Consider the following 15713-nt stretch of genomic DNA (forward strand, 5'->3'; position numbering starts at 1 on the left):
AACTCTTTGTTGGTTACGTGGGCGCTAAGAAGGGGAAAGCGGTGCACAAGAGGACCATCTCCCGGTGGATCATCTTGTGTATCCAGGCATGCTACTCCTTGGCTAGAAAGGAGCCCCCTGTTGGATTACGGGCTCATTCCACCCGAGCCACGGCGACTACAACTGCCCTGGGCCGGGGGGTGCCCTTACAAGACATCTGTCAGGCAGCTACGTGGGCATCTCTGCACACGTTTGCAAGACACTACTGCCTGGACAGCCAAGTCCGGAGGGATGGCTTCTTTGGCCGTTCTGTCCTCCAGGACTTTCTGGTGTGATTATTGGTTCGCAGACCCACCACCGGGGTTGGTATTGCTTGGGTATCTATTCTAAGGTAAGGAATCTAATACTAACGTGTCTCTTTCAGATGCACAAGTTACTACTTGTGTAACGATATATCTGTAAGAGACATTAGTTAGTATTAGATTCCTTACCGACCCACCCATCCTCCCCGTTCTGCGAACCGATATCTAGGTTTAGGGTTACCCCCTTTCAGGGCCCTAGTTTCAATGGCACCAGTGTTGGTTTTTAATATGGCTCTGCGTTTCTGGCGCGGAAAAGCTGTGTCTAAGAACTGACATCAGCACGCGGAGGCGGCGTCTAAGTACTCCGACGACGTCATCACGACGCCGACGGACGCGGAGCCGCAGACGACGCCTACCGACGCGCAAGGGTACTGCTACGCAAACGTTTCTGGATCCAGTCTGACGCCTGGGGATATTCTAAGGTAAGGAATCTGATACTAACTAATGTCTCTTACAGATATATCGTTACACAAGTAGTAACTAGTGCATTAAAATCTGTTATTTTTCTAATTTGGTCTTGGATTTCCTTCTTGAGTGTCTCATATAATTGACTTCATGTACAAGAAATGCTTAACACTACCCTCTGATAAGCTTAAGATGCTCAACCACATTACCAAATATAGAGCACTTGGGATTATTCATTTAAACCAATAAGGGTTGTCTGTACTTTTTGCATGGTGTGCCCTTACATTGGCACTACCACATAAACAGCTTTGTCCTGTAATTTCGGCTCATTCAACTCCTATATGGTTGTCGGATTAGCCCTCATGAAGTCTCAAGTTGTTATGCATTTTTTGAAAGGCATGCAACATCTTTCTTCCTTCTCCCTTCTTCCTGACACAGTGGGACCTTAAGTTGGTCCTCTCATTTCTGATGTGCACTCCTTTTGATCAGTTTCACAACGGTCCCTTGTAGGTTCTCACCCTCAAGACAGTGTTCCTCATAACCATAACATTGGTGCAACTGGTGGGAGCGCTTCCAAGCTCTGTTGCAACCTGCTGTACACTACCTTCTACCCCAACAAGTTGTTTTTGTAGACATGGGAATCCTGCTTGCCCCAAGTTATGACACTGTTCCATGTCGGTCAGAACATCTGTTTGTCAGAACATCTGTTTGCCAGCATTCTGTGCTCCACTTCACCCCTGTAAGGAACAAGAGAGACTCCACTGTTTGGACCCCAAGAGAGCTCTAAACTTTTATATTCATTTCACCAAAGAACACCGGGTGAACTATAGCTCTAGAAGAGACCCATCTCCCACTGGATTGTGCTTTGCATTAAGATCTGTTATGTGTTGACCAAAAAGCAGCCTCGGGAAGGACTGTGTGCTCATACTATCGGGAGCAAAGCTGCCAGCACTGCATTGCTAAGTGAAGTTCCTGTCCTACACATTTGCCCAGTGGCTACATCAGTGTCCCTCCGTATATTCACAAAGCAGTTTTGTTTGGACAGTTCGGGTCGCTGGGAGTAACATTTTTCCTGCCTGGTCATGCAGGACTTTAACGTTTAAGTCCATTCACAGACCCACCTCCGAATAACTATTGCTTTGGTATCTATTCGAAAGGTGAAGAGTCTGCGGTTAGAAGTTTCTATTAGGACAAGTTATTTTCTTTTTGGTAGCGCTCTTTCTGGTGGAGAGACTGTCTAGCTTTAGATTCCGCATTGACCCACCCTGTTCTGTGATTGAGCTCTATCCATTAATAAAATCACAAGTCTAGTAGTCTGCAAACTGGTCAAAACCAATTTACTAGTGGGTCTGTGCTCCTAGAGGATGGACAGCCTCAAAAGTAACTGAAATCAGCGTGTGGTAGTGGCACCTATATAGGCACCAAATGTCATTTCTGGAACAACATCCGCGCAGAGCCACATGGCGCCACATACCGACACACAGAGAAACTTCTGAAAAGTTTCAGGATAGTCTGATGCTTGGTAAATATTCAAAGGATGAAGAATCTTTAATTATACAAAGTCTCTAATAGAGACTTCTAGCTGCAGATTCCTTACCTTACAATAATTCCCAGGGGTCCGTCTGAATCTGGAAATTGTTCGTGAGCAGTATCCCTGGGCGACTGTAGGTGGCAACGTTTGACTCCTGTGGCTTTATGAACACCGGAATTGACGTGTGCGGTGTCTATGTAAGTGCTAACCCAGAGCGCTGGTGTCAGTATTTATTTACGGGCCAAAAAGCACAGATCCGGAGAGATCTGACCTTTTTTTCGACCTTGGCTAAAGATTTATCTCATGGTTTTGAAGGCTGGCTTAAAGCTCTGTGGCGCCGTCATTGGGAATGACGGTGGTGGACCAGCACCTCTTCTGTCTCTGGTGCCTTGAGCACCACCACAACACCAACAGCTATTTGACTTCCACTCCATTCACTCCAAGGCCTTTGAGGGAGTGAGTCGTCAAGCTCCTTGATGCTTGATGTGTGATCTGCGATGTTCTTGGTTGAGACAGTCCCGGGATCAGTTGCAGAGCCATAGATGTATGTCGAAGTCGTCCCAAAAAAGGAAAAAGAGCAAAAAGTCAAAGAAGCCTTCGACTTCCTCATCCATCGAGGTTATTCGTCCGGACGAGGGAGCATTGTCATTCAAGCCTAGCTCTGCAGTTGAGTCTGTAGCTGGGCTCTCTCTGCACCTCCTCACTTTTCACAGAACCAGAGGAACCTCCACCCAACTCCGAGATTTCTATCTGATAGAGACGTCTAGCCGCAGATTCCTTAACTTAGAATATTCCCAGGCGTCAGACTGGATCCAGAAAACTTTCCGCAGCAGCACCTCTGCGCGCCGGGGGGGCGGCACCACACGACTCCACCCTGATGTCGTCCACGGACATGACGTCAGCAGAGCCATATATGCCCCTCCCGGCGCGCTGACGTCCGTTTTCTCCTTCTCCGCGTCCCAACGCGGATCCTGAAAAACCAGCAGTTCCTTGGCCTGGTATTAGGCCTTCTCGACACCTTCCGTGTCGCTGGAACAGTATGCAATGCCTTCAGTCTTTAAGGCTTGTGAAGCTTGTGCACGTCAGATGTCTGGCACTGACCCGCACCTCATCTGTATGTGGTGCCTCGGTGTGCACCACGACTCCAAACAGTGCGACGCCTGTCAGAGGATGAAGCCCAAGTCCCGGAGAGAGTGCGTATGAAACTGCTGGCCGCACGCTGTCCGGTCCAGCACCTTCGCGTCGACGCTCTTCCTCTTGGGATCGGGCTTGTTCTAGAGGTTGTTCCCGCAAACGCCGTTCAAGGTCAGGTAAGCGCAAGCACAAGCGTCAAGTACGTAGGTCTTCATCCCATACGCGTACTGCTGACACCTGCTCCTCTTGCTCCATGCCAGGTAATGACGCCGGGCAGCCGCTTCCTCCATACCCTCCCTTTCCGGGGGTTGGAGCAAAGCATGCCCAAATGGAGGCTTATTCTATAGCACTCCAGTCTTACTTTGGATCACCCCCTCTCCCTGGAGCACCTTCGGGTCCCAAAGAGGTGGTAATCACTCATGTTGGTTCCCCGCCGGTGGATTCTTCCTGGCACCGGCTGTGTGCATCGACTCCGGTTCCGGAGCCTATACGACGCCAACGGGACACGGCCCAGTGGGTCCTCCCAGTCGCCTGTCCAGCCCACCCTGTCAGTCATCGCATAGCCCTGCGTGGCTTCCTGCTCTGATCCATAAACAAGTGGTGGGGGCTAGACCCTTTATAGAATATGTAACACAAATTGCCCGAACCACAAAATCTCCACAAGCTTCTTGAGAGGGAACGATCAATTTATTGTGATCAGCCTCGACACTTTACTTAGTGTCAATGTTTTTTTTAAATCTTTTTCAAGTTATAACAAGCTACATGACAGAAAACGAACAATACATTACATATTTACACAGCTATAAATACTTTGTACATACATGAAAAACAAATTCTTTACACAATACAAAAAAGAAAATTCCTTGCATCAAACATTACAAATAAACTAAGAATACATCGCAAACATTAGAACAAACATTACAATCAAAAAATGAGAAAAATATAGAGAAAAACAATCCAAGGGGGAATTATAAGCAAATGAATGGCTCTTAAACAAATCAATACTGGACCAGCCGGTCCTAGTATCGTGAAGATGACATTTTATTCCACCCTATGAGAGTGCCGACGCGTTTCGAGATCAGGCACAATGTCGCTGATCTCTCATCAGGGCTGTTTTATTCTTTGGATCTGCAAGATGCAAAGAAAATATTTTACTCATCACTCCTCAAAACCAAACTTCTTTTAAGGCAATGGGCTGAGAAAGAAAATTGTTACATACCAAACTTGTTTGTAAGTAGAGCAGGGCATTAAGGCATAAAGGGGTTTCAAACCAATTATTTTAAGCGTGGCCAGGCAGGACAACCTACAAGAAATTTTGAGAAGTTTTTATATTAGTAATTCAAACCAGCTCGTGGTTTCATTACTAAAGCGTAACCCAGTACTACATGAAGCATACCTTGCTATTGTCGACTGCCGTCAACCGGCGTACTTCTATGTAGTCTACCACCATACGGATAAGCTCCTAAAACAATAGTGAAAGTTGTTTTAGTGGTGGGCCTGATGATTACATTGTTCGCATAGTGCATGCATTATTAAAAAAATACCAGAATGGGCAGGAGTAATTTCGCCTACCTTAATGGTGTATTTCTGTTCCCTTTTAAATTTCTGAAAATTTTAGAAAAAATGCTCTCAATTGGCCGTCCTGTGTTAGCAAAAAAACGAAAAAATGAGTGTGGGCGCTTGTAGCTAAAAGTCTGAGCATTCAAACAGATTCTGAGCGTTAAATGGACCAAAAGCATGTCCTGGCATTTACCTGCTCTGAAATAACAGCACGCCACTGGTGTGATCAAAGTTTTCTCCCAAGAGATGGCCGCGCAGGCACTTCCTGTATTTAAAGCCCACCTCCAAAAGAGGGCATGATGGGACTTGTAGTGTACTCGAACTTACACTACAAGAAAATTATATTTATTATATGAAGTGCATATAAAGTCAGGGCGCGCCTATTGCGTAGTGTCATTTTCAATGAATAGATGCAGAAAACCTATTTTATGACTGTTTTAATTACGCGCTGAGTTTGAGATAAAAAACCTCAAAACTTTATTAGCAACTCGTATCTGAACACTAATATTAAAACAGGCCAGTTTATTTGAACGCTGATTTAAATCCCATATATGTCACAAGTGCGGCGAGCACATTAAGGGTCATTATTGTAATCATGTATTGTATGCACTCTAAACAAACTTTAATGACAGAGCATGTGGAGAGTCTGTAGGTGCCGCTACACCCATTCTTAAGATTGCATATATCTACCTGCCAGGCAGAGGCCAAGCTTATTTTTTATACGCGAGCCTTACGTCCTCTTTTCATTAAATACACCTCTCGTATAAAAAATAAGCGTGGCCTCTGCCTGGCAGGTAGATTACTAGATCAGGTAAATTGAACCTTTTTGAACAAAAGTGGGGAACAAAAGACCACTGAATACTACACAAAAGGTGTGAGTAGAATTTTATTGGGTTGGGTCGGTCCTGACGAATGCTTCATAGACCCGGCTGGGCAATAAGGAGCAGAAGCATGTTGACTTTGTGTTTGAATTGATATACGAAGATCTAGTAACTTGATCTAAGAATATACCCATTTGTTTTAACAGCAACCCGCATCCTATTATTAAAGGAGTTGTTTGGATGTAGGTTTGTCTTTTAACTACAACCTTCATTGTGGGGGTATCTGCACACATCTCTGGACACTACTACGTCACACCAGAGGTTGCCTCAGGCTTGAGACTGGCATGTAGCACACTAGATGACCCGATGATAAATGCCATAACGCTTATGTGGGGCGGAGAAACGATATAAACCGCAACGAAAATTGACATAGCGTTTATGAGGGCTATCTAAGAAACCTAATGTAACGTAGTTACAAGTGTCCTTTCTCACATTCGATTTGCGTATCTGATTTGGGGAACTGATTGGACACCAATTCCTCCTCCCTATCTCTGATTAGAAATGTAGTGCTTCTAACCCTGCTTTTGCGGCTAACACCTTCTCCGCTGCTGTGCGGCAATGCTTAGTACAGACCTGGGCACCCAGCCCTTATTTGGCTTGTCCTCCAAGGTAGTAGATTAGCATTAATATCTCTGCTGTATGTGGCCTCTTTTTCAGACCACTTCTCCTACAGCAATTTTTTCCACAGGATCCGGGGCACTTACATCATTGATCCTGACTGTTTCCACTGTCGTGCCTGGTTCTCTCCCACCTGGCTTGCAGGGGACCGTGGTTCCTCCCGGGCAAGGAGAGGATGTTGCTCATTACCTTATCCACTTTCTTCCCTTCTCTTCTGTATCTGCTCTGTTTTGCATAGAGGATGCATGCAGGCTCTTTTCTTACTCCGGTGTCAGTGGTCACTGACCCGGTCTGCTTGTGCCACCACCTCCATGTGGTGCCCGTCTGCATGGTGCCCCTTTGGGGCTGTTGCCCTCTTGATGTCGTGCGCATCTGAGCTGCTCCCGCTGCCTTGCAGGAGGTCTTTCCTTTCTTCGTGTGGTGCCAACGTCCACACAGTATGCTTGGATATCTTCCATTGTCGCTCCTACTTTGACGCTAGGCTGTGTGCCATTGGCCCTTTCGCCGGTTGTAACAGACCGCCTATGTCTTGGCGTGTATTCTATTTTGCTACTGGCCTTCTGGCCATGGATCGGTTGCCTTCCAATGTTGTCACACACATGTGTCTAGCTGATGCAGATTGAACAGTGCTTCTTCCGCTATTCTACATACTGGGCCGGTATGCCCTATCTGTCATACCGGTTGCCATCTCTCAGAGGTTTGCTTACAAGCGACACATTGCATTTGGTGGATCTCTCAATCCCTAGGTCCAGTTCCACTTCTGGCGGTGTCATGAGATTCCTTTTAACTCCAGCATATCTAGTATGATTTTTCTTGTTCCATACCGGCACTTGCTGGGCAGGAGTCAGCCTCTTGCCTCCGTTGCCCCCTGTATCTTTCCAGGTTCAACAGTGTTTTTTTCCACTCTTTTGGTAACCGCTTTTTGTTTTTTGTCAACACCTCTGGTCCTGCGGATTCCTCAGGCCCTAGGCTTGGTTCATCTTCTCTTTTGGAACTTGTGGGATCTTGCTCCAGCATGGGCATTCTGGCCCTGGGCTTTCCATCTCTCAACCTGATATACACAAAAGGGGTTTTTGTGCTGTTCTTGTCGGCTTGTGCTTCCTTTGCCTTACATTGTTCTCCGCTCTCTTCAGAGCTTCATGGTCTAGGAGTTAGCTGCGCTGACATTACTGTCCCCACTGTGCTTCGTCACATGATTGATAAACACTGTTTTAGTCACATTATTGACAGCTAAGTTCTTTCTGGAACTTGGTGGGGTTCAATCGCAGACCCACCTCCTCTACGGGTATGGGTTTGGTATCTATTCTAAGTTAAGGAATCTGCGGCTAGACCTCTCTAGCAGATGAACGAGTTACTTACCTTGGGTAACGATGTATCTGGTAGAGACATAGTCTAGCTGCAGATTCCTTAACGTCTGCCCATCCTCCCCATTCTGCGAGGACCTTTTCTGGTTGGGCTTTCTATACTTGCCTCCCTCTGGGTGGCTTGCCCTTCCGCCCATTCTCGGGATTGGGCGGTATGCTCATATGTCACTTGTGCTTTCCAGCCCTCGGCCTGGATTGAGCGTTGTGAAATCTTTCATGTTTTTTCCCTCCATCCCGCTCTCCCCTTCCCCATCGTCTTGGGGTCTTTCACCACCCAGGCGACCCATTGATTCATGTCTATTGGCTCTGCCACACTCATCTGAAAGAGACACGTTAGTGATAGATTCCTTACCTTAGAGTATCCCCAGGCGTCAGACTGGATCCGGAAAGCTTTCGTCAGCAGTAACCCTGCGCGTCGATAGGCATCGTCGTACACCTCCGCGTGCGTCGTTGGCCGAGATGACATCACTGGAGCTACTTAGACATGCCTGTGTGCGCTGACGTCAGTTCTTTCTTTTTCCGCGCCAGCAAGCGCAGATCTGGAGAGAGCGGTATCCAGTAACTTGTTGACTAAGTAATTGTCTTTTTTGTTTGTGAGTACACTGTACCCCTGGTGCATAGGAATGCCCGGTTTCAAGCTTTGCGAGGTCTGTCCAAGCACGATGTCGCTGACGGACCAGCACAATTAGTGTCTCTTCTGCCTGGGGCCTGACCACGACACCGAGTTGTGCTCCCACTGCCGGGCCATGGCCCTGAAAACTTGACGGGAGCAGTCCCAAATGTGGCTGGAGGCCCGGGAGTCGGCCCCAGGTTTTTTCAGGCCCTGGTCCCATGGGAGGTCGAGGGCCTGGTCGCTGAGCAAGCATCATCATTTGAAGTCTTCACACTCAGTCTGGTAAGGCGAAGCGTAAAAAGTTGAAGAAGCGTCGCCGCTCTTCGTCCTCTCCTCGCCGGTTGCTTGACACGGTGGAGGTGGCAGGTGGCACCGCCCCTGCGCCTCCAACAGAGCCTGAGCAGTTACCGTTGGTTTACCCACCTTTCCCGAGTCCATCGGCGACTCCGGACGATTTGCAAGAGTTTGTGTCTGCAGTGGCAGTATCCTCGGCACCTTCGGGCCCCACTGTTCCGCGTTCCTAGACGTCGCCGGCTCCGACGCCATTGACACCCAGAGGCCTCCATGGCACCGGCCGTGGCTCCCCGTTCTTGCCGGTGTTCCCCGTACGGCCCCCACCGGCGTCGCCTGCGTCTCCTTCTTTTCTGACTTTGGCACTGTGCCGTAGAGATGTCTCCCGACGCAGAGGGGGGACTTTTAACCTTTATTTCACCCACACCTTCATCCACTTGTGGAGGAAGGGGATGACTGAGTGGGGTTTGAAAACCCTCTTGCAGCACAGTGCGAGACTGTCCCCAACTGGGATGATGATGCGGAGGCCGGTGGCCCGGATTACACTCCAGCACCTGGTTTACCATCCTCTTCAGCTACTATGGAGGAGAATGGTACCTTTTCCACAGTGCTTCGTGGTGTGGCCAAGGCTCTTAATCTTGAGCTCCCTACAGTGGCTGTCAGGACCAACCTACTGACTGAAGTGCATCGGCCAGCTTCTTCTTCTACAGAACCGCTGTTGCCGTTTAATGATGCACTTACTGATGTGCTTCTGGGCACTTGGTCCCGGCCCAACACAGGGGCCCCTGTGGACAAGGGTGTGGGCCGAAGCCATCGCTCGGCCCCAGGCGACCCTGCCTTCCTCACCCAGCACCCTACACCTAAGAGTTTGGTGGTTCAGGCCTCGATGTCCCAGAGTGCATTTCCTTCTGCTCCACCAGACAAGGAATCCAAGAAATAGGAGCAGTTTGGGAAGAAGATTTATTCTTCCGCAAGTTCTGGACTGCGATCTGTGAACACTGCCTGTCTCTTGGGCCCCTATTCTCATTCTGTATGGAATGCGGTTGAGCAGGTGCTACCTCGGTGTTTGGAGGGGGACCGGACAGAATTATCCTGCGCTCTTATGTAGGGGAGAGATGCGGCCAAGTTCACTATACGTTGTGCTCTTGATACCGCTGATTCGCTGGGAAGGGCGATTTCCACAACGGTGGCGCTACGCCGTCATGCCTGGTAGAGGACGACTGTTTTTTCTGCAGATGTCCAGAATACTTTGATGGACATGCCCTTAGAAGGCACTCACCTTTTTGGTGATAAGGCGTATTCCACATTGGAGCGTTTCAAGGACTTAGGCCTTTCTGACACAGGTACTCCTTCCGCTTCTAACTTTCGTTCCTTTCGAAGCTCCGGAAGGGGCATACAAACACGTTCATTTCAGAACAAGCCTGCGCAGCAACAGTCCCAGCACAGCTGCGGAAGTGGGGCTCGCTGAGGCAGGGCACGGGGCCAGCGTGCGGGTCAGTCCACCAACACCCCCGCTGCCAGTGCCTCCACACCTTCCTAGTCTGCTGTTTCAGGCCCACCAGAGGCCTGTGGGTGGCAAGAATCGTCATCACGGAGAAGTTCAGAATGCTCACTCTGGCTCAGGTCTTGTCTGCTCTCGACCCACAAGTCTGGATGGTTGCGCTGGACATGCAGGATGCTTATTTCATATTCCTGTCTTGTTGGCCCAGCGGTGTTACCTGCGTTTCACAGTGGGCCAGGAGCATTTTTAGTTCACCGTGCTCCCCTTTGGCCTTAACAGCGCCCCTTGAGTGTTCACAAAAGTGATGGCGATGGTTGTAGCTCATCTGCACAGATCAGGGGTTTCAGTCTTCCCCTATCTCGACGACTGGTTGTTCAAGGCCGGCTCCCCCCAGACAGTCTTCTCCTCCAGACTATGGCAGACCTCCTGCATATGCTGGGGTTTTCCATCAACTTGCCGAAGTCGCACCTGATTCCCTCCCAGAAGCTCCTCTTCATCGGAGCGCTTCTGGACACTGCGCAGTTTCGGGTTTATCCTCCCAAACAGCGAGCCCAGGACATTCGAGTTATGATTCCGCTCTTTCAGCCCTTGTCCTGGGTTTCGGTCAGGCCGACCTTGAGACTGCTGGGACCCATGGCCTTCTGCATCCTGCTGACCAACCATGCCAGGTGGCATATGCTAGCTCTGCAGTGGGAACTGAAGTTCCAGTGGGTGCAGCATCAGGGAAACCTGTCCGGTTACGTCCAGATCTCCGAGAGCACTGCACAACAATTGCAGTGGTGGCTCACGAATCCACATTGGGTCAGTGTCAGATCCCTCTCCCTTCCCCAAACGGAGCACACAGTGGTGACGGATGTGACCCTCCAGGGATGGGGCGGCCACATAGCAGAGGCGGGGATCAGAGGCCTCTGGTCTCCGGCGGAGTCCCGGCTCCATATCAACATCCTGGAGCTTCGGGTGATCCTTCTTGCACTGAAGGCATTCCTTCCCTCTGTCAGGGGGAAGGTAGTGCAGGTGTTCACAGACAACACCACTGCCATGTGGTATTGCAACAAACAGGGCGGGGTGGGGTCGTGGACCCTATGTCAGGAGGCTCTGCACCTCTGGACATGGCTGGAACGTCACAGCATTTCCTTGACTGTTCAACACCCGGCAGGTTCTTTGAATGCCAGGGCCCATGAACTCAGCTGCCGGTGTCTGATGGATCACGAATGGCGTCTTCCCTTGGAGGTGGCGCAAGGTCTCTTTCAAAAGTGGGGAGAGCCTTGTTTAGATCTATTCTCCACAGAAGAGAACGTGCAATGTCCGCAGTTCTGCGTGTTGGAATTTCTAAGGCGGCACTCGCTCGGCGACGTTTTTCGTCACGAGTGGAGCTGCGGTCTGTTTTACACCTTTCAGCCTATACCTCTTCTACCCAGAGTGCTGAAGAAAATCAGGCACGACCAGGCCCAAGTCATCCTTGTTGCTCTGCACTAGTCTTGGGGACATTGGTATGCCGAGCTGTTGAGAATGGCCATTGGTTCTCTGATCAGGCTGCCCCTTCGGAAGGATCTTCTACGGCAGTAGCTGGGGGGAGGGTTCTCCACCTTAACCTGTCAACACTCCGCCTTCATGTGTGGAGATTGAGCGGTGACAGTAGACAGCTGTCGACCTTTTGCCCAAAGTCTACAATCTTATCTTGGCAGCCCGATGTCCCTCAAACCAAAATGGTATACCCCGACTGTTGGAATACATTTGTGGCACAGTATGCTGAGAAACAGATTGACCCCTAGCCCAGCAGGGCATTGGGCACTGTGAAGGGTTATTTATCTGCATACTCCGCATTTCTGCTGCTGCCAGATCAATCCTCTCTCCAAGTCCTCTATTGTAAATAGGTTTTGTAGGAAGCTGGGTTTCTGTTGCAGTAATCCCTCCCCCACCTCCCCCTCTTTTGTCAGACTACTGATGCATTTTGACTTGATGTGCCCTTCTGTCCCTACCAATTGGGTTTCCAGGGCCTGTGTCTTTCATCAAAACCCTTGTACCCCCAATTGGCACCTCTCTGGCCACATGTCATCCCTTGTAAAAGGTACCATGGGTAACGAGGGCACTGTGGCCAGGGATGACCACTTATTGTGCCACCCTTAGAAGCCCTGTACCTTTATATACACACACACTGCCATTGCAGGCTGCTTGCTTTGGTGCAGAACAAAGTGAAGCTTTTGTTAGTAGGTTCTTCAGAGATTATTTGGTGGAGAATCAGAGGGAAGTGGTGGAATTGTGCATGGCCAGCAAATAATAGTAACCTTTTAGGCCTATGTTTTCAATGTTATTGCAGGCTCTTTCGTCCAGCCAAGAATCTGTCAGTGGTCCATAAGTAACCTGTCCATTTCAGCTGTACTGAACATGGCTTAACCCTGCTGTTCATTGCTAAGATATTGAATACTATGTTTACTTAAAATGGTTGTCACTTGTGATTGTGGTTTATGTTACATGATACTTTTTTGTTGTTTTACTGAAGGTGCAATAGTAACATATAGAACCTACACACCTTGATAATGTTTTCCCTATGTCTCCTTTGCTTCATACATTTGAAATGTATTGTGGGTATTTGTAGAAATGTGGGCTGTTCAAACTCAACAGTCATCTTCTTTCCTTTAACAGGCATTGACCAAGGATCCTCAGGATTATCCTGACAAAAAAAGCCTCCCACATGTACATGTTGCACTCTGGATTAACTCTCAAGGAGGGCGAAAAATGAAAGCTGGAGACACTGTATCTTATGTCATTTGTCAGGTACAATGATCGTGAAGAAGTGTCAAAGATAATACTTTAAATATAACGGGAAATAAGAATTAATCTGACCAGTTTCTCTAGTTGCCTAAAGGTTCTTAAAAGCTGAGAGCCCCAGCGCATAATACAACTTTGCACTGATATTTAGGTTTTTAAACTTCGAAATAGCAAACAATAATGCTTTCCATTTTCCATACTTGTGCAGTTGTACTCATAATGAAGTTAAGTAAGCTGTAGCTGGTGCTATCTGTTATATGAGGAGTATAACCGCTTTTGTATAGGCTATTTTATCAGTTAAAGTTTAAAAGCAGGGGAGAGGTTCATCGTTGCTCATGGGAGAACCAATTTGATACACTGCAAACATATTTATAATTTTCAGGGAAAATCTTACTGGTCTGAATATTATTAACATGACCACATGGGTTTAAGTTAACTGGTTTTAGTTGTTGAGAGAATTAATTGTTTTTTAAAAGTAGGGCAGCCACAGACTTCAGATGACTAATCTCTTATTTTTGGGTATCCAGTGGCTGCCATTCCATCACTACAGGTGACGCACTTCAAGTGGGATCAGATTAGAAGATTGTGAAGCAAAAGTTGTATGCGGAACCAAAGCTGAATTGTGGGCATATGAACGTGTTGATGGTGTATTCTTGCAGTGTAATATCTGGGCCAGCCAGATGATCTTGACTGATATTGCTGTGACTTAAATGACAGGGATAAGTTTGGGGAAGTAACCACTGTATTATTAATGGGCCCATATACATTTCTACCCGTAGGAAAATACAGAAACGGTATCCATTTCTACTGTGGTGGTCAAAGTAGAAAGGGGGTTTTGACTGTGGATGACCAACTAGCACTGTTTTGTTGCCATCAGGATCTGTTGAAGGCTTACCCCCCTACTTATCCATGCTGTTTCCCTCTCTCTGTGCAGCAGTGACTGCCACATTCCATCTCATCTGTGAACCTCCTGGATAGAACAAGGACTTCACTGATGAATCCTCAGATCTCACCACTTTAGCCATCCGACATACGCACAACATCCTCTTGGGTGACGTCAACCTCCCAGACAATGCAAGCTCCAAAAAACCAAGACACCCTGTTCAACCTCATCGATACATCTAAACATGGTACAGCAACGTGAAAAAACATGTCACACACCTAACACACTCTAAAGGCCACATCTTCAATCTTACCTTCTCAACATCACTTACAATCCAGTGCAGACTACCAGAACCTCATACTGGACTGACAACTCTACCATCCATATCTCCCAGTTCTGCTTACTATCAGTGAACCAAGGTCAACAAAAGAGACGTCCAAACCATCAGATAATTCAAAGATCTTTTCCATAGACAACCTAATGCTGGAATTTCTCTCTCCCCATCAGCTTCACATCCGATGCAAACATGCTTCTGACCAACTCAAACAACATTTTGGAAAACTTGGTGCCAAGTACAACACGCAAGTACAAGCCAAAGCCTTCATCACCCTGGTATTCTATAGATCTTGCTGACAATTAAGCGATCTATTCGCAAACAGACCAGAAAATTGAAGAAAAATAGAACTTCGAATGACCTCTTGATACTGAAGGCTCTCCACGTAACACGCATACAGCTAATCACATTAGCCAAAGCCAAGTACTACACAATCTCCATCAATGAAGACACTAGCAGAAGGAGAACACTGTTCAGGACAATTGAGCAGTGCATCAATCCCCACCAGACCCACCTAGTTGTCGCTCCACAGAAAAGTATAATGCCATCAACCATTTCTTCAGTGAAAAAATGCATGTCTGACCGCACCTCGATCATTTCAACCCTTTAGCTCACACATACAGCCCTTCCTGTAGAATTTGCAATGGCCAGCCTCCATTGCCCTATTTCCACCAAATTATTTTGACATATTAGAGTTCTTTAAAACTGCCACATATGAAGATGTCTTACCATCGTCCTTAATTAAAGCTTTCTATGGGGATGTTCTCGTACCCGCTGCATACCATTGTCAGTTCCTCCCTCAATTAATGCATTGTCCCAGAAGCTCTCAAGACTGGCCATATCCCTCAACTCTTAAAGAAACACACACTAGACTCTGATAACTTTGCCAACTATAGTCCCGTCACTCACATACCATTCATCGCCAAGATCAATGGAACTCTCCAAGATCACATCACTGCTAACCATCACCTGCGCGACTACCAGACGATCATCAGGCCACGTTGCAGCATGAAGATGACTAACTAACCCATTGTATTCTATGTCTTCTTGACCGATGAAGATGACTACTTCCTCCTGATATTGATGAACTTCAAAGCTGCCTTTCACACAGTCGCCCATCTCATCCTCGTATGCATCCTTGACTTGCAAATGTGATTCAACTGCAAAATATCCTTCATTGATGATACTCCTATTTTTCCAGCCAACACCAGTTTGTTCACATGGACACCTCCAGATTCCACCCAAAAATGTCTATTATGCGGAGTCCCCCAGGGTTCTATACTGCCTCCTATCATCTTCAACCTTTACATAGAACCGCTTGCTGCTCTACTCGCAGATAGCAATATTAAAAAATGTTGATGTATAACTGCTTGAAAGTCTCCTGAAATTCAGACATCCAACGCCTCAAACATTTCTGGTACATCATCCATATTTGAATGTCCCAACCCCTACCTGAAGCTAAATCGAAGCAAGACAAAACCCCAATAT

At 47.6% G+C, this 15713-nt stretch overlaps 1 protein-coding gene across 1 annotated transcript in view; it reads left to right on the top strand.

Annotated features, from left to right (window-relative positions):
- The window catches only part of POLA1 (DNA polymerase alpha 1, catalytic subunit), a 1864208-nt gene that overhangs the window by 1229751 nt on the left and 618744 nt on the right, over positions 1–15713 (top strand). Inside the window, exon 31 of the mRNA XM_078657805.1 lies at positions 12883–13014. Coding sequence (XP_078513931.1) covers positions 12883–13014 — 132 coding nt within the window. The remainder of the gene's footprint in view (positions 1–12882; positions 13015–15713) is intronic.

The sequence above is a fragment of the Lissotriton helveticus genome, chromosome 8 (assembly GCF_964261635.1).
Source record: "Lissotriton helveticus chromosome 8, aLisHel1.1, whole genome shotgun sequence".
Lineage (NCBI taxonomy): Eukaryota > Metazoa > Chordata > Amphibia > Caudata > Salamandridae > Lissotriton > Lissotriton helveticus.